Here is a 24087-nt window from a genome sequence, read left to right as displayed (position 1 = left end):
ATGTGTTTTGGCTTGGGCAGGGTTGTGGATGGTGATGTCACTTATTGGTGTCAGTAACGTGAGGCAGGTATGGTTCAAGAGAAAGAAATGTGGAGCATGTTGAATTTGAGGCCCCTATGGGCATCCAGGAAAGACTGGTAGTGTAGTGGTTAAGCGCTACTGCTGCTAACTGAAAGGTTGGCAGTTCAAATCCACCAGGCGCTCCTTGGAAACTCTGTGGGGCAGTTCTACTGTATCCTGTAGGGTCACTATGAGTCAGAATCGATGGCAATGGGTTTTCGGTGGTATGGGCATCTGAGTGGCATCAGTCAAGTAGGCATTTGGAGATAAGGATCTGTCTGTAAGACTTGAGTTACCAGGATATTGGTAGTAGTAGTTGAGCCCTGGAAGTAGACCAGATTGCTTAGGAAAATGATATGGAAAGAGAAAAGAGCCTGGGAATATATTTGGAGGAATATCAGACACTGATAAAGGAGCTTGTGGAAAGTGGTCAGGGATTTACAGTGAGAACAGGTGGAGTGAAGTGGCTTGGAAACCAAGGAACGGGGAGAGTTGAAGAGCGTTTGCTTCATCAGAATGATCCAGTGGATGAGGTCCAAGGTTTGAACAAGATAAGAAAATGCTTGTGGGACTCTAATGATAAACGTCTGGGGTTTGAGAGAATTAATGAGGGGGAACCATAGCTTCTGCAAAGACTTACTCGTACTCATTGCCGTCGAGTCAGTTCCAACTCATAGCGACCCTAAAGACAGAGTAGAGCTGCCCCATAGGGTTTCCAAGGAGCAGCTGGTGGATTCGAACTGCTGACCTTCTGGTTAGCAGCCAAGCTCTTAACCACTGCGCCACTAGGGCTCCGCTGCAAAGTCTTAGACAACTGCAAAGTTACAACACAGTACACATAAGACCACCCTAACTCCTGACATCCCTTGCAAGTTCGTGGGTCCCTGAGACCACCCTTAAATTCAACAATTCACTAGGACGACTCGCAGAACTTACTGAAAATTGTTAACACTCAAGTTCATGGTTTATTACAGCTGTAAAGGATACAAAATAAAACAACCGAGGGAAGAAATGCATAGGTAGAGTCCAAAAACGTACCAAACACAGAGCCTTCCTTGTCTCCTCTCAGTGACAGTATGCATATAGTATTGCCAACCAGGCACGCTTACTGGATCCTATGTGTCCAGAGATTTTATTGGAGCCCCATCACATCGCATGATTTATTGGTTACCCATGTCATCTTAACCAGCCTCAGTCTTCAGGTTGACATATACCTTGTGACCCAAAACTCTTATTCTAAATCACATTATTTGGCCAGCCCTGTCCTAAATCATATTCTTAAACTATCCTGTGACCCAAAGCTCTCAGGCAAATAAAAACACTCCTATGGGGTGGGCATTCCAAGGGCTGAGAGATTACCTTACGGAAGTGGAGGGCAAAGACCAGACCTTTCTTTGAGTGAGGTTAAATTCTTTACTACAGAGCTCCTTTTTTGAGAGTTTTGATTATGAATGACAGATAAAGTGTAACTAAAGGAACTTTTTCCTCTTCTTCTCTCTTTTTTTTTCCCTCTCTCCTTTTCTTTAATAATACCTGGGGAAAGGTATATGTTTTATTGCATTTATTTGCTGAGGAGAAGGAGAGTTAGGAGGTCCATGTGACTACATGGAAAGGTCACTGGAGGCCGCAGAGAACAGACTCCGGATCAAGCGCTGACAAACTTTTTCTGTAAAGGGCCAGGTGATAGTTATTTTAGGTTTTGCAGGTCATGGTCTCTTTTAAAACTACTTAACTCTGCTGTTGTAGCATGAAAGCAGCCATAGAGAATATGTGAATGAATGAGTATGCCTGTGTTCCAGTAGAACTTTATGTATGGACACTGAATTTTGAATTCATGACTTTCACATGTCAGAAAATAGTTACCTGATTTTTTTCCTGACTATTTTAAAACATAAAACATTCTCAATTCATGGGCTATAAAAAAAACAGGTGGCAGCTGAATTTGCCGCATGAACCTGTGATTTGGTAATTCCTGCCCTGCTGTATGAGGATTAACCTTGGACAAGAAGTTTACCAAGAAGTTCAGTATACACTCACCCACTTACAGAGGCTTTTTGTTGGTGTTAGTTGCCATCAAGTTGATTCTGACTCGTAGTGATCCCGTGTATGCGGAATAGAACACTGCACATAGGGGTTTCAAGGCTGTGACCTTTTGGAAGCAGATCACCAGGCGTGTCTTCTGAGGCACCTCTCGTGCCTCAGTGAATTCAGACCACCAACCTTTCAGCCAGTAGTTGAATGCTCAACTGTTTTCATCACCCAGGGATCATAGTGGCTTTTTATATGCTCTAAGTTTAGATGGGGGATACGCAGATCATTCAAGGTGTCATTGGAGTCAGGAAAGAAGGAAAATGCTTAATATGACTGATTTTGCCTATAACATGAAAGTTTTGGCATGTCTTCCTTTCATTCCTGTCTCATCAGTTTGCAAGTGTTGGGACAGAGAAGCACATCAAATAGAGGGAACCACTCCTTGGTGGTATTAAAAGTTCAAGTTTGGAGTCAAGCCTGGGTTCACATCTCTTACTAAATGTGTGATTTGTTTTATGACTCCTTTACACATCAGCTGAACAGGGGTTAGTATAGCTAATTCATAAACTTGTGAGGGTGATAGTAACAACTATACTGAAAATACCAGCTAACACTTAAGTAATGCTTACTAACTACAAAGCACTGTTTTAAGCACTGTATAGGAAATTAATATTATATATATACGTTTATATTATAGACATAGAACCCCTGGTGGTGCAGTGGTTAAGAGCTGGGGTGCTAACTAAAAGGTGAGCAGTTGGAATCTACCAGCCGCTCCTTGGAAACCCTGTAGGGCAGTTCTACTCTGTTCTGTAGGGTTGCTATGAGTTGGAATCCACTTGACAGCATTGGGTTATATGTAATATATATAATAGTAACTAATTCTCTCACAACCATCATGATTTTCATATATTCTACCATTTTTAAAGAGGAGAAAACTGAGGCACAGAAGGGTTAAGTAACTTACTCAACATCACATAGTTAATTAGTGGCGTAGCCAGGATGTAAACTAGGGCAGTCTGCCTTCAGATTGGTGCTCTGAATTGGTAGGGTTTACTACTTGGTAAACCCTGGTGGCGCAGTGGTTAAGAGGTCAGTTAACCAAAAGGTCAGCAGTTCGAATCCACCAACTGCTCCTTGGAAATCCTGTGGGGCAGTTCTACTCTCACCTGTAGGATTGCTATGAGTCTGAATCCACTTGCTGGCAGTGGGTTACACTGATACGGCCTCTTAACATAACAAAGAAAACCCATTCCCAAATGGAATTATAACCGCAGGTATAGAGGTTAGGATTTATGACAGGAATTTTTGGGGGACACAGTTCAACTCATAACAATAATAGTACCTATTCTTCAAGAAATTTAGTCTATCATGCCTAAATATGTGATTCAAATTACGATTTTTCAGAAGTTTTTTTACTTTTTTCAGTGACACTTTTTTTAATTGTACTTTGTTATTTTTTTAATTGTGCTTTAAGTGAAAGTTTATAATTCAAGGCAGTTTTTCATACAAAAACTTACACACATTGTTGCGTGACCCTAGTTGCCCTCCCTACAATGCTCCTCTTCACCATGTATTTCCTGGCAGTGGCACGTTATTTATGCCACCTTTTCCTTAAAAGACTTCAGTACTACTAGTTTTTAGAATTAAGTTATTTTGAAATGAATTACTTTTCTGTAAGACAATGTAGTGGAAATGACATAGACTCTGGAACCGGAAGACTCTTGGTCTTCTGTTCTGATCCCAGTTCTGCATTTTGCTATATGTATGATCTTGGTGTCTTAGTTATCTAGTACTGCTCTAACAGAAATACCACAAGTGGATGGCTTTGGCAAACAGAAGTTTATTCTCTCACAGTCTAGGAGATTAAAAGTCCAAATTCAGGGCGCTAGCTCCAAGGGAAGGCTTTTTCTCTCCGTAGGCTCTGGGAGAAGGTCCTTGTTATCAGTCTTCACTTAGTCCAGGAACTTCTCAGCACAGGGACTCTGGGTCCAAAGGATATGCTCCACTCCTGGTGCTTCTTTATTGGTGGTCCCTCTCCCATCTGCTTACTTCTGTCTTAAAGATCTCAAAAGAGATTGACTCAAAATGCAACGTAACCCATAGATTGAGTCCTGCCTCATTAACATAATTGCCTCTAATCCTGCCTTATTAACATTAGAGAGGTTTATAACACAGGATAAATCACATCATATCACAAAATGGTGGACAGCCACACAGTACTGGGAATCATGGCTTAGCCAAGTTGATACACATTTTTGGGGGGCACAGTTCAGTCCACAACACTTGGGTACCTGTAAGAATGGTGTGGCAGCCACATCTGACCTCCTCTAACTTCACAAGGGGAAGGAGGATCAAGATCAGCAGCCCAAGGCTGATTCCTATGAAGCAGAGGTCAGACATACCTCCTCTCTCTGCCATCTTTTACCAATTCTGACACCAATTATCCCTCCTATGGCACTCTCTACTTCTCTGCTGGATTAGAGAATTCATTGCCATGGCCACAAAGAACTCACAGACCATACTTGCAGTTATGGGGTTTATTAGGGAAGTAACAGGTTACAACTCAGATTCAGGGATGCTCGGCATACAGTTCTTCCATCAGGGCACCCTCTTCTCAGCTGTGCCCACAAGCACGCCGCTCTCTGGTCTCGGCCTTTGCCCTAGTGGAGCAAGTGTTACAAAGCTCCTTTAGCTCTTCCCCAAAGAGCCAGTAAGCCTCAGCCAAAAGGTGCTCAGCTCTAGCTCCGTGGGTCAGCAAACCTAGTTCCACTGAGTGTCTGGAGCCACACTACATCTCCAGCAAACCTCCTTGCCAAAGTCAGTCAGCTTTTCCACTCTGTGGGCCAGAAAGCCAACTGTGTCATCTCCTGCTAGTTTCTCCTGCCACAGTTTCTGCCCCTGCTTCTCACCAGGTTCATTGTTACAGCTCTCACTTTTTTGGTGTCTCGGATCCAGAGGAAGTGCTCTGCTCTTGGCCTTTTTTCCTTGGTGGTAAGATCCTGTCTTTCCCACCTCTGGAATGACTCATTTTAAGCCTAGCGAGATGACAAAACTGACCAATCCTTTTGGCGGGCCACGGTTACCTCATTCGCACAGTTCTACCCAGTCATTTGGGTCGGAGTTACAAGACCATGGCGGAGGCCACACAAAAGCGGTCCATCGCAGCACAGTACCTAACTTGACTTCCTCAGTTCTGTCTCCTCCTTTAGCTGTGGACTAAAGATAACACTCGAGGTCATGTAATTTAAATGAAGTGGCCTATGTCAAAGCTCCTAGTAAAGTGTTTAGTATGTTATCAGGCATTCAACAAGTGCTAGTTCTTTGCTTGCCTCCCTCTTACATAGGATAACCTAAAATTTAGAACCGAAAGGAATAAAATGGGAAAATTGAGGCCCAGAGAATTAAATAATTTGCTTAGGATCGTACAGCTTCTTAGAGGGAGAAGGAAGTGACGAATCAGCTCTTCAGAATCCCAGTCTTGTACTGTTTTTACCGTTCACATTCCTTCTCTATGCATTATATACATTAGTGTATATGACTTGGGTTTTTGGGTTAATTTAGGAAAAAAACTGACATTTTTTATGTAGTATTGTTACTCTGATAATTAGTCTTTTAAAAAACTACATGGACAGTATAATAAATAAACCTGAGACCATTCAAATCATGATATAAAGCTTTAAAAGCACTAACATATTCCCCATTTGTTTTTATTCATTTTTAATACATAAGTAGCATGTTTATGATTGAAAGATAAATTAGAAGCAAAAAGATAAAAGAATTTTTAAGTCATTTATTCCCGTCACCCAGAGATAATGACTATTAACACTTCAGAACAAAAATGGGTTCATCCTACACCTACTGCTTCGTAACTGACATTTGTCAGTAATGTATCAGGGAGACTGTTCCTCTCCAAATTCAGATCTTTGTAATTAAGTTTCCATCATATGAGCTGTCAGCAGTCCATTTCAGCACTCCCCTATTGTTGGGGCATGTCAGATTGTTGCAGATTTCAGAGAAACAGTGCAGTTTTGCAGAATTGTCCAATTATTTCCTGCAAGTTGAATTGATGATTCATATGATATTTTTTTGTTTCTTGGTTTTATGATACTCATGTTTTTAAGACTTTTGATACATGTTCATAATCTCCCTCCAGAAAGGACGTACCTATTTACATTCTCACTAGGGAAAGCTACTGTAATTTGAGAGGATGGCATTAATCTCCTATTCTTTGCTGAAGAACAGCAATATATGTTATAACTCTTCTAGATTCTACATTTCCCTTTTCTTTACATGTTACTTGTCACTTTGATGGAGCCCTGGTGGTGCAGTGATTAAGAGCTAGTCTGCTAACCAAAAAAGGTCAGCAGTTCGAATCCACCATTATGGGGCAGTTCTGCTCTGTCCTGTAGGGTCACTATGAGTTGGAATCGACTGCACAGCAATGGGTTTGGTTTTTTGTTGTCACTTTAGGATTTTACATAGTGATATATCTGGAATAATAATTTTTCATTTTCAAAATTGGGACTCTTTATAGCTGCTTTTAACAAAATATTATCTCTTAAGTCCTGTCATGCAATTTTTAAGTGTGTTTTGTAGATTTTTCTTTTTTCTCTATTTGCATGCAGCAAGTGGTAAATTTGCATGGGACATTTGAAAAAAATTGAAGCACTGGAATGAATTGAATGTGTTTGGATTATCATTCATTGCCACTTATCTCGATACTTTAGAGATAAAGTTCTGCTTTTCAAACATAATTAGACTGATGTGTCGCTTATCCCCTTTTTGTCTTAATTGTTGGCTTTCTCATGAGTTTACCAAGATGTACATAGACCCCAGTGCCGTTTGCTACTAATGCTATGTGTTTGTAAGATTCCAGTTGTAGGAACATTTTGAGAATTAAATTAGGTGAATTATTTTTTCTTATTGTTTTGATTCTTTTAGTTTTCCCATGCTTCTGAATTTGGGACCAAAGGAAACAGTTACGAATTACGTTTCATTAGATCCAGTAGACTGCTTCAATTATTGGAATCTCATATCATCAGAGAGTGGGACCATTCATCGCATCTTAGAGTTGAAGAGCCCATAGAGATAGATGATGTAGCTCAGTTTCTTGCTTGATGAAATAATTCCTTCCTTAGTATCCTTGGGAGCTCTGCTGGAGCAGCAATAATGGAACATTATTTTATGTACTTTAAGTTTACAAAGTAAAGTGTAATGTAAGAATAAATGTAATGTAATGCCCTAATAGAACTTATAATATTCCATGTTTCTGTGACAGTGAATTACTGAGAAGGCTTTGGGTTCAAGATTGTATGCTTTGGACCCACGTGTTTTACAGTTTAACACTAGTTTTGAATATTTCACTTGTAAATTTCTTTTTAAATTTCTCCATATGGTAGATAATGGAAAAAAATAAATTCTTGTTCTAGATAAAGGTTCTGCAGTAATGGCAAATCAGGCATTTATAAGCTATTGCCCTGGTGGCTCACAGGTTAAGAGCTCGGTTACTAACCAAAAAGTCGGAAGTTTGAGTCTACCAGCCGCTCCTTGGAAGCCTCATGTGGCAGTTCTGCTTTGACCTGTAAGGTCGCTGTGAGTCAGGATTGACTTTATGGTAACGGGTATATAAAGGGAAACAAAAGCTGGGTTGATACATCAAATACACTCTCGTTTCTTAATGCTAATTTTTAAGGTGGTAAAGTAATAAAACTCTCTTGGAGAGCCATATATATATATACCGTGTGATTTTTAGCCGTTGTGCTAAACAATTTAAGCATATACTACTATCAAATAAGCTTATCTTTTTTCTTAATCGATTGGAACCATATTATATGAAAACAAAATGATTTAGATAAGCACTGACATATTTATCGTAGTATCTTAGGAAATATCTATGAAATATTTCATTAGTCGGAAGTTGTGGGCAAATAGTGAATCTCCATTTTGTACATCTCATCTTAATATGCAAGTTTATTGCCTCGGTGTTTGACTGACTTATGCTTTGCGGATGACCTGTTCAGCTTTTTACTTGAGAGCTGTGCTAATCAATCACTGTGCTTATTGTCTGAATGTTTGGTACAGGAAGCGAGCAGCTGCAAAGCATCTAATAGAACGCTACTACCACCAGTTAACTGAGGGCTGTGGAAATGAGGTCTGCACGAATGAGTTTTGTGCTTCCTGTCCAACTTTTCGTCGTATGGATAACAATGCAGCAGCTATTAAAGCCCTCGAGCTTTATAAGATTAACGCAAAACTCTGTGATCCTCATCCCTCCAAGAAAGGAGCAAGCTCTGCTTACCTCGAGAACAACTCGAAAGGTGCCCATAACAACTCCTGCACTGACATAAAAATGAACAAGAAAGAAGGACCTAGAGATGATTTTAAAGGTAAGATGTTCTAACCTTAATTGCAAATTGTTGATAGAAAACCACATTGGAGATTTAGATGATGTGCGTGGGTTTTTTGTTTTGCCTAATTGTGTGACATTATTATGACAGGATAGTGGAACAAAACTTTTATCGTAACAAAGGACAGGACAAATAACTGAGTTAATGACTAACTGCACTTTACTGGTCTTATGGTCTCTAATTGGAGCCCTGGTGGTGCGGTGGTAAAGAGGGTGGCTGCTAACCAAAAGGTTTGCAGTTAAAATCCACCAGCCGCTCCTTGGAAACCCTGCGGGGCGGTTCTTCTCTATCCTATAGGGTCGGTTTGAGTCCAGATTGACTTGATGGCAACAGGTGTACAGGTTTGGCCTCTAATTAGAACCAGATTATACTCCAAAAGTTCATTTATTGATGGGTTGATTAGAACTTTGTATACGTTTTCCATAGGGAAAAATGTATTAAGTTGGTAGTTAATCTCTCAAACTAGGCCAAAAAGTCTTTTTAAATTGTAGAATTGTTATTTTTAGATGCCATTACGTTTTTTTTTTTTTTATTAAGTTGGTTCCGACTCACAGCACCCCTGTGTACAACAGAATGAAGCACTGCCTGGTTCTGTACCACCCTCACAGTGTTTATTCTGCCTGAGGCCATCCTTGCAGTCACTGTGTCAGTCCATCTCATTAAAGATCTTCCTCTTTTTCACTGACCCTGATGTCCTTCTCCAGGGACTGGTCCCTCCTGATAACATGTCCAAAGTACATGAGGCAAAGTCTTGCCATCCTTGCTTCTAAGGAGCATTCTGTCTGTATGCCTTGCAAGACCAATTTGTTCCTTCTTCTGACAGTCCGTGGTATATTCAGTGTTCTTTGCCAACAACATAATTTAAAGGCATTCTTTTTTGGTCTTTCTTATTCGATGTCCAGCTTTCACATGCATATGAAGCAGTTGAAAATACCATGGCTTGGGTCAGGCCACCCTAGTCTCCAAAGTGACATCTTTGATTTTTAACCCTTTAAAGATGTCTTTTCAGCAGATTTGCCCAGTGCAGCGTGTCATTTGATTTCTTGACTCCTGCTTCCATGAGTGTTGATTATGAATCCAGGTAAAATGAAATCCTTTACAACTTCAATCTTTTCTCCATTTATCATGATGTTGCTTATTGGTCCAGTAGAGAATTTTTGTTTTATGTTGAGATGTAATCCATGCTGAAGGCCATGGTCTCTGATCTTCAGTAAGTGCTTCGAGTTCACTTTCAGCAAGCAAGGCTGTGTCATCTGCATATTGCAGGTTGTTAATGAGTCTTCCTCCAATCCTGATGCCACATTCTCCATATAGTCTAGTTTCTTGGATTATTTGCTTAGCATACAGACTAAGTAACATGGTGAAAGATAGAACCCTGACACACACCTTTTCTGGTTTTAAATCAGCATTCCCTTCTTCTTTTGGAGCGACTGCCTCTTGGTCTGTGTTCAGGTTCCACAGGAGAATAATTAAGTGATCTAAATTCCTATTGTTCGAGGTGTTCTCCATAATTCGTTATGATCCACACAGTCGAATGCTTTTGCATAGTCAGTAAACACAGGTAAACATCTTTCTGGTATTCTCTGCTCTCAGCCAAGATTCATCTAACATCAGCAGTGATACCCCTTGTTACACGTCCACTTCTAAATCAGGCTTGAATATCTGGCTGTTCCCTTTTGATGTACTGCTGCAACTGTTTTTGAATGATCCTCAGCAAAATTTTACTTGCATGTGATATTAATGATACTGTTCGGTAATTTTCACATTCTGTTGGATCGCCTTTCTTTGGAAAGGGCACAATTACGGATCTCTTCCACTTGGTTGGCCAGTTAGCTGTTTTCCAAATTTCTTGGCGTAGATGAGTGAGTGCTTCCAGCATTGCATCTGTTTGTTGAAACATCTCAGCTGCTATTTCATCAATTACTGGAGTCTTGTTTTTTGCCTTCAGTGCAGCTTAGACTTCTTCCTTCAGTATCATCGGTTCTGAATCATATGCTACGTCCCGAAAAGGTTGAACATTGACTAGTTCTTTTAGGTACATTGACTCTGTATTCCTTCCACCTTCTTTTGATGTTTCCTGCGTTGTTCAATATTTTGCCCATAGAATCCTTCAGTAATACAACTCGAGGCTTGAATTATTTCCTCAGTTCTTTCAGCTTTTGAATTATTGAGCGTGTTCTTGTCATTTGGTTTTCTAACTCCAGATCTTTGCACATTTCATTTTAATACTTTGTCTTCTCTAGCTTCCCCTTGAAATCTTTTGTTCATCTCTTCCACGTGATCATTTATGACTTTCACTTTAGCTACTCTACGGTCAGGAGCAAGTTTCAGAGTCTCTTCTGCATCCATTTTGGTCTTTTCTGTCTTTTAAATGACCTTTTGCTTCTTCATGTATAATATGGTTGATATTATCCCACAACTCATCTAGTCTCCAGTCATTGGTGTTCACTGCATCAAATTTATTCTTGAGATGGTCTCTAAATTGAGGCGGAATGTACTCAAGGTCGTACTTTGGCTCTTGTGGCCTTTTTTTAATTTTCTTCAGCTTCATCTTGAACTTACAGATGAACAGTTGAAGGTTTGTTCCACAGTTGGCCCCTGGCCTTCTTCTGACTGATGATATTGAGCTTTCTTATCATGCATTTCCACTGATGTTGAGAAAAGTTATTTGGTATGAATAAGTTATTGGTCTTGCAAAATTCAATCATGCAATCTCCAGTGTTATTTCTGTCTCCAAGGCAATGTTTTCCAACTGCTAATCCTTCTTTGAGGAAACCCAGGTGGTGTAGTGGTTAAGTGCTATGGTTGCTAGCCAAAAGGTTAGCGGTTCGAATCCACCAGGCACTCCTTGGAAACTCTATGGGGCAGCTCTACTCTGTTCTGTAGGGTCACCATGAGTCAGAATCGACTCAACGGCAACGGGTTTTTAATCCTTCTCTGTTCCCAACTTTCGAGTTCTAATTACAGTAATTATCAATACATCTTGATTGCATGTTTAATCGATTTCAGAAGTTGGTAAAAATCTTCAATTTCTTCATCTTTGGCATTAGTGGTTGGCTTGTAAATTTGAATAATAGTTGTATTAACTGGTCTTCCTTATAGGTGTGTGGATATTAAAATGTCACTGTCAGTGTTATACTTCAGGATAGATCTTGAATTCTTTTTTTTCTTTTTTCACAACGAATGCAACGCCATTCCTCTTCAACTTGTCATTCCCTGTATAGTCGACCATATGAATTGTGGTTCATTCAGAATGGCTAATTCCATTCCATTTCAGCTCGCTAATGCCTAGGATATTGCTCTTTATGGGTCGCATTTCATTTTTGGTAATTTCCAATTTTCCTAGTTTCATACTTCGTACATTCCATGTTGCAATTATTAATGAATGCATAAATGAATGCAGCTATTTCTTCTCATTTTGAGTCATGCCGTAGCAGCAAATGAAGGTCTCAAAAGCTTTGCTCCATCTTCTGGCACTATGCATGACAATGTTTTGCTGCTATTCATGATGTTTTCAGTGGTCAGTTTTTTTAGAAATAGATCATCAGGTCCTTCTTCTTAGTCTGTCTTAGTCTGGAAGCTCCACTGAAACCTGTCCACCGTAGGTGACCCTGCTGGTGTTTGAAATACCAGCAGCATAGCTTCCAGGATCACAGCAACATGCAAGCTGCCACAGTACAACAGACTGCCAGACTTGCAAATTTTCACAATAGGTCACCTCTTTTGCTTATAACCCAAGGTTTATGAATGGTTATGTCTTTAATTACAGCATTTTTTTAAACTACATTTATGACTGAAAAACACAGTTCGACATTCTAAACAAAACACTACATAGAAAAAGTCTTGGTACATTTTAGATAGAGTTAGTGAAATGTCAGAATCACTTGAAGACATTCTGTCAACAAATGGCTTGTGGATCAGGACATTGCTGTTCCCAGGAGAGGATGTGTAAGTGCGCACAAAGCACCTCTTTGTCAGCAGCCTTGGGTTTGACGGTGAGGAAGCCAAGTGCAGCATTTTCCTCCCAGGCCAAGTGTTTATAATAGCTTTTTGATTACATTTTAGGAAATTAGGTGGCAGTTCTTAACTATTTTGCAAACGATTATAATCGTTTCTAATTGAAATAATGGTAAATAGGCTCCCAGTTAGCAGTTTCACCCTTTTCAGAAAGAGATTCCTAATGTTTAGTGGAAGATGCCTATATATCCTTAACAGAACAAACCTGAGAATTAGCTCTTAAAGATTGGGGCCCAATAAAAAAATCTGTGCAGGTGTGGGGGGCTCTTGTAGCAGGATCTACAAATCAGGTTTGTGATATGATAAAATTTGGTATTTTTATGGCCCAACTTTTGCAGCCCTTCATCCAGTGATCACCTGCATTTTATATTGTCTTTGCTTTGGGCCAGATATGTTAAAACAGAGGTCAGAATTTTACTAAAAAATTTGACATGTTGAACGGTGTATGTACAATGGTATTTTGGCAGAGTAAAGGTCGGATTATCTACCCCGTGGCTCCAAAATTATCCTTCTACTTTAAGTGTTTGATGAAGCTATGACAAGTCTGTCACTCTCGTGATTACAGGATAGATTAAGACTTCTCAATATTATGTTCTTGAGCAACTTAATCTTCATAAAATATAATACACAAATACATTATTTGTTCTCTTTTGTATAAAAAACAAAACATCTGAATAGTTTATTTAGAATGACAATAGCTCCATTATTATTTAGCTTAATTGATTTTGAAGAATATTATTTCATAATAAATCATTACATGTATTATTGTAGTTTTAAGCTGCTTTAAAGTAAATTATTTTAAATGCAGCACTCATCAGAAATATATGGTTATGTCACTAAACTTGAGGTGCTCTGTTTTTATTTTTTGCACAATTAGATAGTATTTTTACTTATCCGTGTAGTACCTTATGAAAAATGGTCGTTATATATTAATAAATGTTAGTTTTTAAAATTTAAAGGAAATTTTTATAATTTTAGAGACATGTATAGTAGTCTTTGCTTGGATAATTTGAAGATAATATTAGTTAGCTTATTTTGTTTATCTCATCACGGAATAAGTGATTTTTTTTTTTACTCTAAATATGAGTCAGTCTTGTCTGCCCCCTTTTCTTTAGAAGCACACTCTTTCCTGGAAGCCCACTTCCGCTTTGGTTACTACATGGCAGTCTCATCTTTAACTTACCTTCTTCCCACTTTGTTTTTCATTGCACACTACTTATTTCCTGCCACCCTGTAAAGTTTATTCCAACCTGCCTCTTGTTTGCAGATGACCGTTGCAGGTTCAGAGCTTGTGAGAAATGATATGTTAATTCTCCCCAGTCACCAACAGAAGGACCATTCTGGAATAAGCTAGGAAGAACAAAAATAAAAAAACTAATTTAATTTTAATACATATAGAACCAGGAAAAAAGCTGCTTCCAAAAGAGAATGGTCAAGGAACCTTTCTTAAATCCTTGCCTTTGTATTTGATAACAGGGTAGTGAAAAAGTTGTGATGAATCAGAAAGAACGTAATATTAAGAATTGTAAATCACGAATGTTATTGACTGCAAAGGAGCCCTGGTGGTGCTGTGGTTAAGTTCTTGGTTACTAACTGGAAGACAGGCAGTTCCAACCCACCAGCCGCTCCCCTGGAGAAAGATGTGGCAGTCTGCTTCGATAAAGATTACAGCCCTGGAAACCCTATACAGCAGTTTTACTCTCCTATTTAAAAAAAAAAAAAAAAAAATAGCCCATTGCTGTTGAGTCAGTTCTGACTCATAGCGACTCTATAGGACAGAGTAGAACTGCCCCATAGGATGATTTCCAGGGAGCGGCTGGTGGATTCGAACTGCCAGCCTTTTTGATTAGCAGCCTGAGTTCTTAACCACTCTGTCCTATAAATCTGAATTGACTCGACACCATCGGATTTCGTTATGTGTTTTTGCTGAGTGCAAAGTGTTTTACTTTTCACTAGAATTTATTAAAATGAAGTAAATATATATATTATGAAAATAAATGTTGTCTTTTTTTTTTTTTTCAATTTTCTAGATGTGACTTTCCTAACAGAAGAGAAGGTATATGAAATTCTTGAATCGTGTAGAGAGAGAGAGGATTATTCCCCTTTAATCCGTGTTATTGGAAGAGTCTTTTCTAGCGCTGAGGCGTTGGTTCAGAGTTTTCGGAAAGTCAAACAGCACAGCAAGGAGGAACTGAAATCGCTTCAAGGAAAAGATGAAGACAAGGATGAAGATGAAAAGGAAAAAGCTGCATGTTCTGTCGCTGCTATGGAAGAAGATTCAGAAGCATCCTCCTCAAGGGTAGGCGATAGCTCACAAGGAGATAACAGCTTACAAAAATTAGGCCCCGAAGATGTATCTGTGGATATTGATGCTGTCAGAAGGGTCTACACCAGATTGCTTTCAAATGAAAAAATAGAAACTGCCTTTCTTAATGCACTTGTATACTTGTCACCTAATGTGGAATGTGACTTGACCTATCACAATGTATACTCCCGAGACCCTAATTATCTGAATTTGTTCATTATTGTAATGGAGAATAGAAATCTCCATAGTCCTGAATATCTGGAAATGGCTTTGCCCTTGTTCTGCAAAGCAATGAGCAAGCTCCCTCTTGCAGCCCAAGGAAAACTAGTTAGACTGTGGTCTAAATACAGTGCAGACCAGATTCGGAGAATGATGGAAACATTTCAACAACTTATTACTTACAAAGTCATAAGCAATGAATTTAACAGTCGAAATCTAGTGAATGATGATGACGCCATTGTTGCTGCTTCAAAGTGCTTGAAAATGGTTTACTATGCAAATGTAGTGGGAGGGGAAGTGGACAGAAATCACAATGAAGAAGACGATGAGGAGCCCATCCCAGAGTCCAGTGAATTGACGCTTCAGGAGCTGTTAGGAGAGGAAAGAAGAAACAAGAAAGGTCCTCGAGTGGACCCACTGGAAACTGAACTTGGTGTTAAAACTCTAGATTGTCGAAAACCACTTATCCCTTTTGAAGAGTTTATTAATGAACCACTGAATGATGTTCTAGAAATGGATAAAGATTATACTTTTTTCAAAGTAGAAACAGAAAACAAATTCTCTTTTATGACATGTCCCTTTATATTGAATGCTGTCACGAAGAATTTGGGATTATATTATGACAATAGAATTCGCATGTACAGTGAACGAAGAATCACTGTTCTCTACAGCTTAGTTCAAGGACAGCAGTTAAACCCATATTTGAGACTCAAAGTCAGACGTGATCATATCATAGATGATGCGCTTGTCCGGGTAAGTTGAGCAGCTGTTTAAAATTAATTAATTAAGATTAGAAATCTGATGATGGGAGATTGGAGAAGTGAGGCTGTGGTACAGGTCAGTGAATTCATTTTATAAGTGACTCCAAAAAATATATATATATGTGTGTGTGTGTATGGAATTTTATAACCTAGGGATACATGGACATATCTAATCTTAATTTAGAATACTTTTGCTCCTCCTGTCCATGTTTATAAATGTGTTCCACAAAGATTGGTTGCCTTATGTAATAATCACTCTCTTTGAAAAAGAGTACATTTTTTAAATCTTAACTAGCCGCAGAGGTTTTCTGATTCAGGAGAGAAGTGGATGTTAGGATAAGGCCAGATGCATAGCAGTAGGGAAATATGCAGGTACCCAGTAATGAGTGTTGATTTGAAGTCTTAACTGGGAGATGTGTCACAGTGAGATCACGCCCTATAGCAATAGGTGGTGTCCAAAAATTGAGTCACTTAGAATCTGTTGTTGTTAGATGCCATCAAGTTGGTTCTGACTCATAGCGTCCTTATGCACAACAGAGCAAAACACTGCACAGTCCTGCGCCATCCTCATAATTGTTGCTGTGCTTGAGGCCATTGTTGCGGCCACTGTGTCAATCCATCTCATTGTGGGTCCTCCTCTTTTTCGCTGACCCTCTGCTTTGCCAAGCATGATGTCCTTATCCAGGGACTGATCCCTCCTGACAACATGGCCAAAGTATGTTGGCTTCTGAGGAGCATCCTTGCTTCTGAGGAGCATCCTGGTTGTACTTCTACTAAGACAGATTTGTTTGTTCTTTTGGCAGTCCGTGGTATATTCGATATTCTTCGCCAGCACCACAGTTCAAAGGTGTCAGTTCTTCTTTGGTCTTCCTTATTAATTGTCCAGCTTTTGCATGCATATGAGGTGAAAACATCATGGCTTGGGTCAGGCGCACCTTAGTCCTCAAGGTGACCCTATGGAAACCCTAGTGGTGTAGTGGTTAAGAGTTCGGCTGCTAACCAGAAAGGTCGACAGTTCAAATGCACTAGGCACTCTTTGGAAACCCTATGGGGCAGTTCTACTCTATCCTGTAGGGCTGCTATGAGTCGGAATCAACTCTACGACAATGGCTTAAAATTAAGAGTTGCATTATTGTGAACTTGATGAAGTGACTGGAGCAGGTTTGTACAGATTGTTTGCAAGAGTTTGGGTTTCTGCTGGAGCACTTTAAATGTCCCTGTGAGGCATTGCCCTGGTTGTAGTAGTTTCTTTTTATGTAAATATCCATAAGGACAACTCTGGGTCTTGTATTTGTTGGATCTTTTGGGACAACTGCAGTTATCCTAGGAATTTTGCATTTAATAGTGCCTGTATCATCAACCCAGTCCAGGGAGATTGAGCTGGGAAAATAATGGGAACTCAGGTACCCACCTTCTAACTTTTCAGTTTCTCAAGATGGAGTTGTCTTTTGTCCTTCCTTTACTCCCCAGGAGATGAGGATTTTTGTGCCCCAGTTAAGAATGTGGGACTAACCAGAAAACAGAAGCAGATTGTCAGTCACATAGTACCAAAATTTACGTTTGTTACAGGACGCTTTACCATTTTACTGTATTCGTGGTATTATATAGCCCCATCATTAATAATTCTTTTTCATTTACTTCAAGTAAAATAGTATGTCAATTAAAATCAAGGTATAGTCAACCTTCTGTGCTAATGAAAGATAAGAATCCATGATACAGACAACTGAAAAACAGTGTATATATTTATTTCAAAATGTATTTTAGATTAGAGTGGATTTGTCTTAATCTGAAGAATTCAAAAAACTGTAAACCAGTGGGAAAGGTTGTTTGAGGTCTCAGAAATTAAAAAGTTGCAGAGGTTCTATGCCTCCTTTCTTGTTACTAGTGTTTAAAAATTCCAAATGTTTGTAGTGTTGAGGAAAAATTCTTCATTACTTGAGCAACTCAGGCAGTTTTTCAAGAGAGACATAAAGGGGAATTAACTGCCTGAAATAATTACCATTACTTAATTTCTGGTGCCTGTTTATTTTACTTATGTAGTTATGAGCAACACAAATAATTATTACACTTATGATCCTCAGGTAGCCAGCAACTTAATTTTACATAGTTAAATTGAATGGTAAGTAGGGTATTATTTAAGAATGTGAGTGATGTTTTATGAAAAATATGTTGAGGTCTATTAATAAATACCTGTTGCTGAAACAGAGCTGAGTGTCAAAACTGCACATACTATGTTTGGCTTCTTGGGATTGGGACACCTTCAACTGGTTTTGGCTAAAATCAAAGCCTGGCCTTTCAAAAACAATGAAATTATCCTCTTAAGATTGAATCCAGGGTTTAAAAGAAGAAAAAATGAGTACTCTCCTTATCTGCCTTCTGATTAGACATTTACTCTGCCTTATTCCCCCCTTCTTTATCCCCCCTCCCTTTTTTCCTCTTAGTAAATGAAGCAAGACTAGGAAGGAACAAAGATTTAGGTACTTGCTGTATACTTACTTTATTCTGCTATTAAAAGTTGTCTTCTAGGATTTAGAGGAAGCAACCATTTCAGTTAAGCCTTCTAAACAGGCATTAGAGTAAATTAACTGTGAGCTTTTTAATTGTCATAAATGATTTCTTTTTAACCTGCTCTGCTTAATTATATCAAAGCTGGAAATTAAGATTCGAGTCATTATAAATCATGATTAGTTAGATAATCTTTATACTTGAATAATACCATTTCCAAAAGCAATTCAGTTCAGAAATCCTGTGTGTGCTAGGCATTTTGCAAAACTGGGGATACAAAGATGAGTAGTGCCCACCAAGAAACTTCTTTTGAGTTCTCAATGCTCAGATTAAGGTGATTTTATTCTTAATTTTCTTTCTTCTTCTTTTTGTTTTTTTAAATAACACAATGTGAAAAGATTATAGAAAAATAAGCATCAAAACTTCTCCGAAGTCGAATTGATAATCTGCCTATTTTTAAAAAAATAAATATTCACAGCAGATGATGATTGTGATAAAGTCACATTCTAAGGTTTACAGCAGAAAGTATACTTTCTCAGGTGATGAATGTTTTAAAACTCCTGGTAAACTTTAAAAAGGGTATTGATGGGTTTTTCAACATAGTATTTCCCCAAAGACTACTTTACTGTCTCAGTTTTGTTTTTCCTTTTAAATCAGTTTGATAAACAAAATACAACCCCATTCACTGCTTTCTTATACCTGCTAATTTTGAACCAGAGTAAGCTTGGGAAGGAAGGAGGAAGTGAGAAACTTTGTGTTGGGCTCAATATTAATAATTAAATAAGTATAGAATCCTAGACTTAGGAGTTACAAGGAGCCTTGGAGTTCACCTACTCCTTAGTTCATAAATGAAGTACAAGAAGATTTAATGACTACATATATGACACTCTTTTTTTTTTTTTTTTTTATATGACACTCTGGAGTTTGTTTTTCTGTTGGGTCTTATTTTTTTGGTTGTTAATTATGAGACTGACTAGCTTGAGGGAAGAGATAGGAGTACTAACTGGAATTAATAATTATGGATTTTTTTTTATTTTTAAAGAAAAGTATATTTGTTGCTTTTGTGTATTTATGAAATTCAACCAGAATAGCAAATTGTTTCATAACTGAAGATCTTTGATGACAAGAGAAGAATCAGTATATTAATATTTTACCAAATTCAAGATGCCATTGATTGTTGTAGGACACAATATTATTTTACTACCATTAAGGGGGGAAAAAAACCCTAAGGGGCAGTTCTACGCTGTCCTGTAGGGTTGCTATGAGTCGGAAGCGGCTCAACGGCAACGGGTGCGGGTAGTTTTAGAACAATATTTTTCTGCACTGATCTGAGTATATTTAGTTGTATATTATACATTCACTGTATTGTGCTTAATATACTCATCATTGTTGCTTATGACTTACTCTAATTGAAAAGAAGAACTTCATGCTTGGTTTGTCCCCAGAATAATTTATTGAAACTAGAGTAAGAAAATGAAGCAGATCAGCATAGATTCTCAGCACCATATAATAGTTTAAAGCTTAGTGAAACTAGTCTAACTGCCATAGTGTATTACCCGTGAGGAAAATGAAACCCAGAGAGATTTGGGCCTGCAAAAACTGACAGAGTTGGAAGTGAAACTCAGAATTCCCAGTCTCACAAGTAGGTGTGATTATGAGATTTGGCTGTTAGCCTAACATCTGAACTTTGTATTTAAGGTATAACAAACGTTTCTTCATTTATTTATGCCAAACACCAAAACCTGTTGCTGTTGAGTCAGTTCCAACTCGTAGCGACCATATAGGACAGAGTAGAACTGCCTCATAGGGTTTCCAAGGAGTTGCTGGTGGAGTCGAACTGCCGGACCTTTTGGTTAGCAGCCACACTGTTAACCACTGCACCACCAGGGCTCCTGTTTACTTATGAGAAGGTGAAAAATGAAAATGTTTGGGTAGTCTAAAAATCCAGTTCTAGTCAATGATTTAAGCGTATTAACTAGCAGACTGGTAACCATAGTATCTAACAAGTTGACTGAAGTAAGTTTAGCCAGCCTTTCTTATAAACCTTAGGCATTCCTAAATATTAAAAAGCTCTATTTTGTCTGAGTACTATTACATCTACTTATACATCCATTCTACCAAGGAGCTTTTTCCGCAGTTATGGACAAGCACGAATTTGACGTGCATAATAGCCTAAAATACTGTAAGATTTCACGTGATGAGGTTTTACTTTTGACACTTATAAATCTGGCAAAAGATAGGTCAAATAAAATATCCATAATTAACGTTAATTAGTAGAACATATTGCATTAAATTCCTTTGGTACTCAAGTATTATATTGAGACGTCATCCTACCTTTGTGTTCTGGGAATGCTTTGATGCCAGGTCAATTTTTTTTTTTTAAGTGCTCTTTCTAGGATTTCATCATGGCCAATTAAAAGTTCACAAATTGAAGATAGTTTTGCCCAACAATTGATGAAATCAAGAATCTTAATAAGAGAAGTCATATAAGGAAGAGGTAGATGTCATTACATCGAGTCTGTTTTTGTTTGTTTTTTTCCCAGTAATCTGCGTCTTGCCAGTCTCCATATTAAATTAATACAGAAGTACCCTACTTTAAGAAAACTCAGATATAAAAATCTAGGTTTATGTTAAGAGTGGATTTAGGGAAGCGTACACATTTTCCTTTTCAGGATGTTCACTAACCATATTCCTCAAATTTCCAGTTTATCCTACTGCCTCTAAGATAGTGTGATTTGTAAAAAACGTGTTGCCTGCTTAGTTTTAAATGACATTGCTATTACATAAAGTGATAAACCTTTATAATTTAGTTTTTAAATTATTCTCTAGTTGACTAAACACTAGGGCTAGAGAGGCTTTTTTTTTTTTTAAGCAAAAGAAATGCAGCCACTTACTTAATAATGGTCTTTGTCAGCATGATTATTGCTAGTCATTGTGGATAGTTAGTAAACCATAATAATTAAAAATTTGCTGCCTGATTTACAATCCCTGTTCTACCTCTAAGGAGACCTGATGACACAGAAGTTGGGTGCTCAGCTGCTAACCAGAAGGTCGTAGGTTTGAACCAACCAGCTGCTCTGTAGGAGAAAGACCTGGCAGTCTGCTTCTGTAAAGATTACAGCCTTGGAAACCGTATGGGCAGTTCTCCTCAGTCCTGTAGGGCTGTTGTGTGTTGGGATAGACTTGACTCTGGCAAAGGAATGGGTTCCACCACTTACCATGACTTTGGACAAGTTTTTAACCCTCAGTACCTCAGTTTCCTCATCTTTAAAATAGGGTTAATAGTACAGTAAAAAAAAAAAACATTGCTACCGCGTGGATTCCGGCTCCTAGCAACCACATAAGACAGAGTAGAACTGCCCCATAGGGTTTCCAAGGAGTGCCTGGTAGATTCGAACTGCTGACTTTTTTGGTTAGCAGCTGTAGCTCTTAACCACTATGCCACTAGGGTTTCCTAATAGTACAGATATCCCCCCTTATCCATGAGGGATACATTCCAAGACCCCCTTGGGTGCCTGAATCCACAGATAGTACTGAACCCTATATATACTGTGTTTTGACTTATACATACATACCTATGATAAAGTTCAAAAATTAGGCACAGTAAGAAATTAACAGCAGTAACTAATAATAAAATAGTACAGTTATAATAATATACTGTAATAAATGTTAAGTGAATGTGGTCCCTGGGTGGTACGGAACAGGAAGGCAGGAGATTTCATCATGCTACTCATTAAACGTTTTCAGACCTAGGTTGACCGAAAGTAACTGAAACAGCAGAAAGCAAAACCGCAGATAAGGACGCGGTATTACCTACCTCCTAAGGTTGTGAAGGTTAAATGCATTAGTATATGTGAAGTGCTTAGAATAGTGTCCTGGCACATAAATGCTATATAAAATTTCTGTTGCTGTTGTTATTACTAGAATATTTTTCTTCTATAATATCATGGTCATTAGAACTTCAAGCAAGCCCAGAAAAAAATTGAGAGCCAATAAAATAATAGTAATGATAACAAAAACAATAATAGTAGCTGAATCTGTGCAGAAAATTTAAGTGCTTCACGTATATTAACTTATATATTACTGCCATGATGCTCATTTTTTAGGTGAAACTAAAGCAGATAGGTAAATTTAAATATTCCTAATTAACATAATAACAGAGCAAATTGTATTAAATCCCTTTGGTACCCAAGGGAGAGAGTGGACAGTGGAGATTGGTGGAAACGAACAGACATGTAATAACTTATTAAGAATGAAAATAAATTTGCACCTGTTTTCGTATGAAGTGTCTTAGATGGAGCCAAGACTAGAGCACAGGAACCCAATCCTGTAGAGACTCTATACCAAATCCTTAAAAGGTATCACATTGATTGGAGCCAGCTTTCATTTATGAATATTCATAGAGAAGGGATATAGGGTGCATATTCTAGTATCAGATAATCATAAAGTCACCTTTTTTTTTTTCCACTTTGGAACACATTATAACTGATAAAAACAGGCTTGCCTTCATGTTATAAACCCAAGTATAAACATTGACTTTCATTTCTTTAACACTTAACCAGTTGGGAACTGGAATAAGAAAGCTAGAAATGCATTACATGGCAATGAAGGAGATTGGCCCGATGGGTAAATCACACTTGAGCTAAGAAGTTAAATCTAATTTTAGTGCCCAGAATTCTGTATACTCTGTAGCTTGAAACAGATTTCCAAACTGGAACTACTTTTTCCAAGTTTGTTTTCAAATCTGCGTTTGAAAACCCTAACTAAAGTCTTGGGACTAGGCTATGTCAGCTTCCTTACAGAACATAAAACTGTGAATTCTTTGTTCAGAGAGGATATCTTCAGTTGTTTTAAAAGCTAACGATATGACATGTTTACTTTTAATAGTATTACCCACTTTACAAAACTTTTTATCATATATTCTTATTAAACAAATTTGCAGTATGAAGAGTATTATTCTTTTTTTTTTTTTTCCTTTGCAGATGAGGAAACTGAGACTGAGACTTAATTGAGTCGTTTGCTAAAGGTTAAAAGTTAAGTGACAGGAACCTATCTTGCTGTGTAAATTTTTGCCAAAAACACAATGAAATTTAAAAAATTAAAGTTAAATAACAGTTGGAACTGGTACAGAGTATTCTGATTTGTAATCTTTCCACAACAATATGCTGTCTCAAAAATAAATTATATTAATACAACTTGGCGTAAAAATGATTTTGTAAATGTTAGAAACCACTGTTCAGCAAGGAAAGAGAGCGTTTTTTAAAGCTAAAGAAAAGTGATAATCCTAATTGATCTTATTGCAGTTGACTAAATTCACATAATTATAAAATCCAAAAGTTGAAGATACTTAGAAGATCATTCAGGCCTGTGTGTTTCAAACTTGTTTTGAATGTAACCCTTAGGAAGAAATACTTTATGTAGCATCCCAGTACACACACGTACCCATCTGTACATATAATTGAAACAAAACAGTAAATGCCATCACTGTGTGGAATGCATTCTGATATTCCCCCCATTGTTTGTTGCAAACCACTAAATGAATTAGACTGCCCACTGATGAGTTGTAATGATCTAGGGCAACCTGACCTCTGATGCATGAATATATGAAACTTTATTTTACTTTTCTAATAAGTACATTAGAATGTCCCCAAAAAAGTGCTGTTATATCAAATAATTACTTTAGGACTAAATCTGCTTTTTCCAGTAATGTTTGCATTGCCTAAAACCATTTTTTAAATTCTGTTTGGAATTGTTGCAGTACTCTGCACACCCTTAAATA

General features: G+C 38.0%; 1 protein-coding gene across 7 annotated transcripts in view; it reads left to right on the top strand.

Moving 5' to 3' along the window:
- Positions 1–24087, top strand: part of UBE3A (ubiquitin protein ligase E3A) — a 157881-nt gene that overhangs the window by 65319 nt on the left and 68475 nt on the right. For all 7 annotated transcript variants that reach the window (XR_010323740.1, XM_064296189.1, XM_023539686.2 and 4 more), the window contains exons 5-6: positions 8176–8480; positions 14549–15795. Coding sequence is in view for 6 of the 7 variants with exons in the window: in XM_064296189.1 (XP_064152259.1) it covers positions 8176–8480; positions 14549–15795 (1552 nt within the window). In the remaining variant the exon portion in view is untranslated. The remainder of the gene's footprint in view (positions 1–8175; positions 8481–14548; positions 15796–24087) is intronic.

The sequence above is a fragment of the Loxodonta africana genome, chromosome 13, assembly GCF_030014295.1.
Source record: "Loxodonta africana isolate mLoxAfr1 chromosome 13, mLoxAfr1.hap2, whole genome shotgun sequence".
Lineage (NCBI taxonomy): Eukaryota > Metazoa > Chordata > Mammalia > Proboscidea > Elephantidae > Loxodonta > Loxodonta africana.
This window is presented reverse-complemented; position numbering and strand designations above follow the sequence as displayed.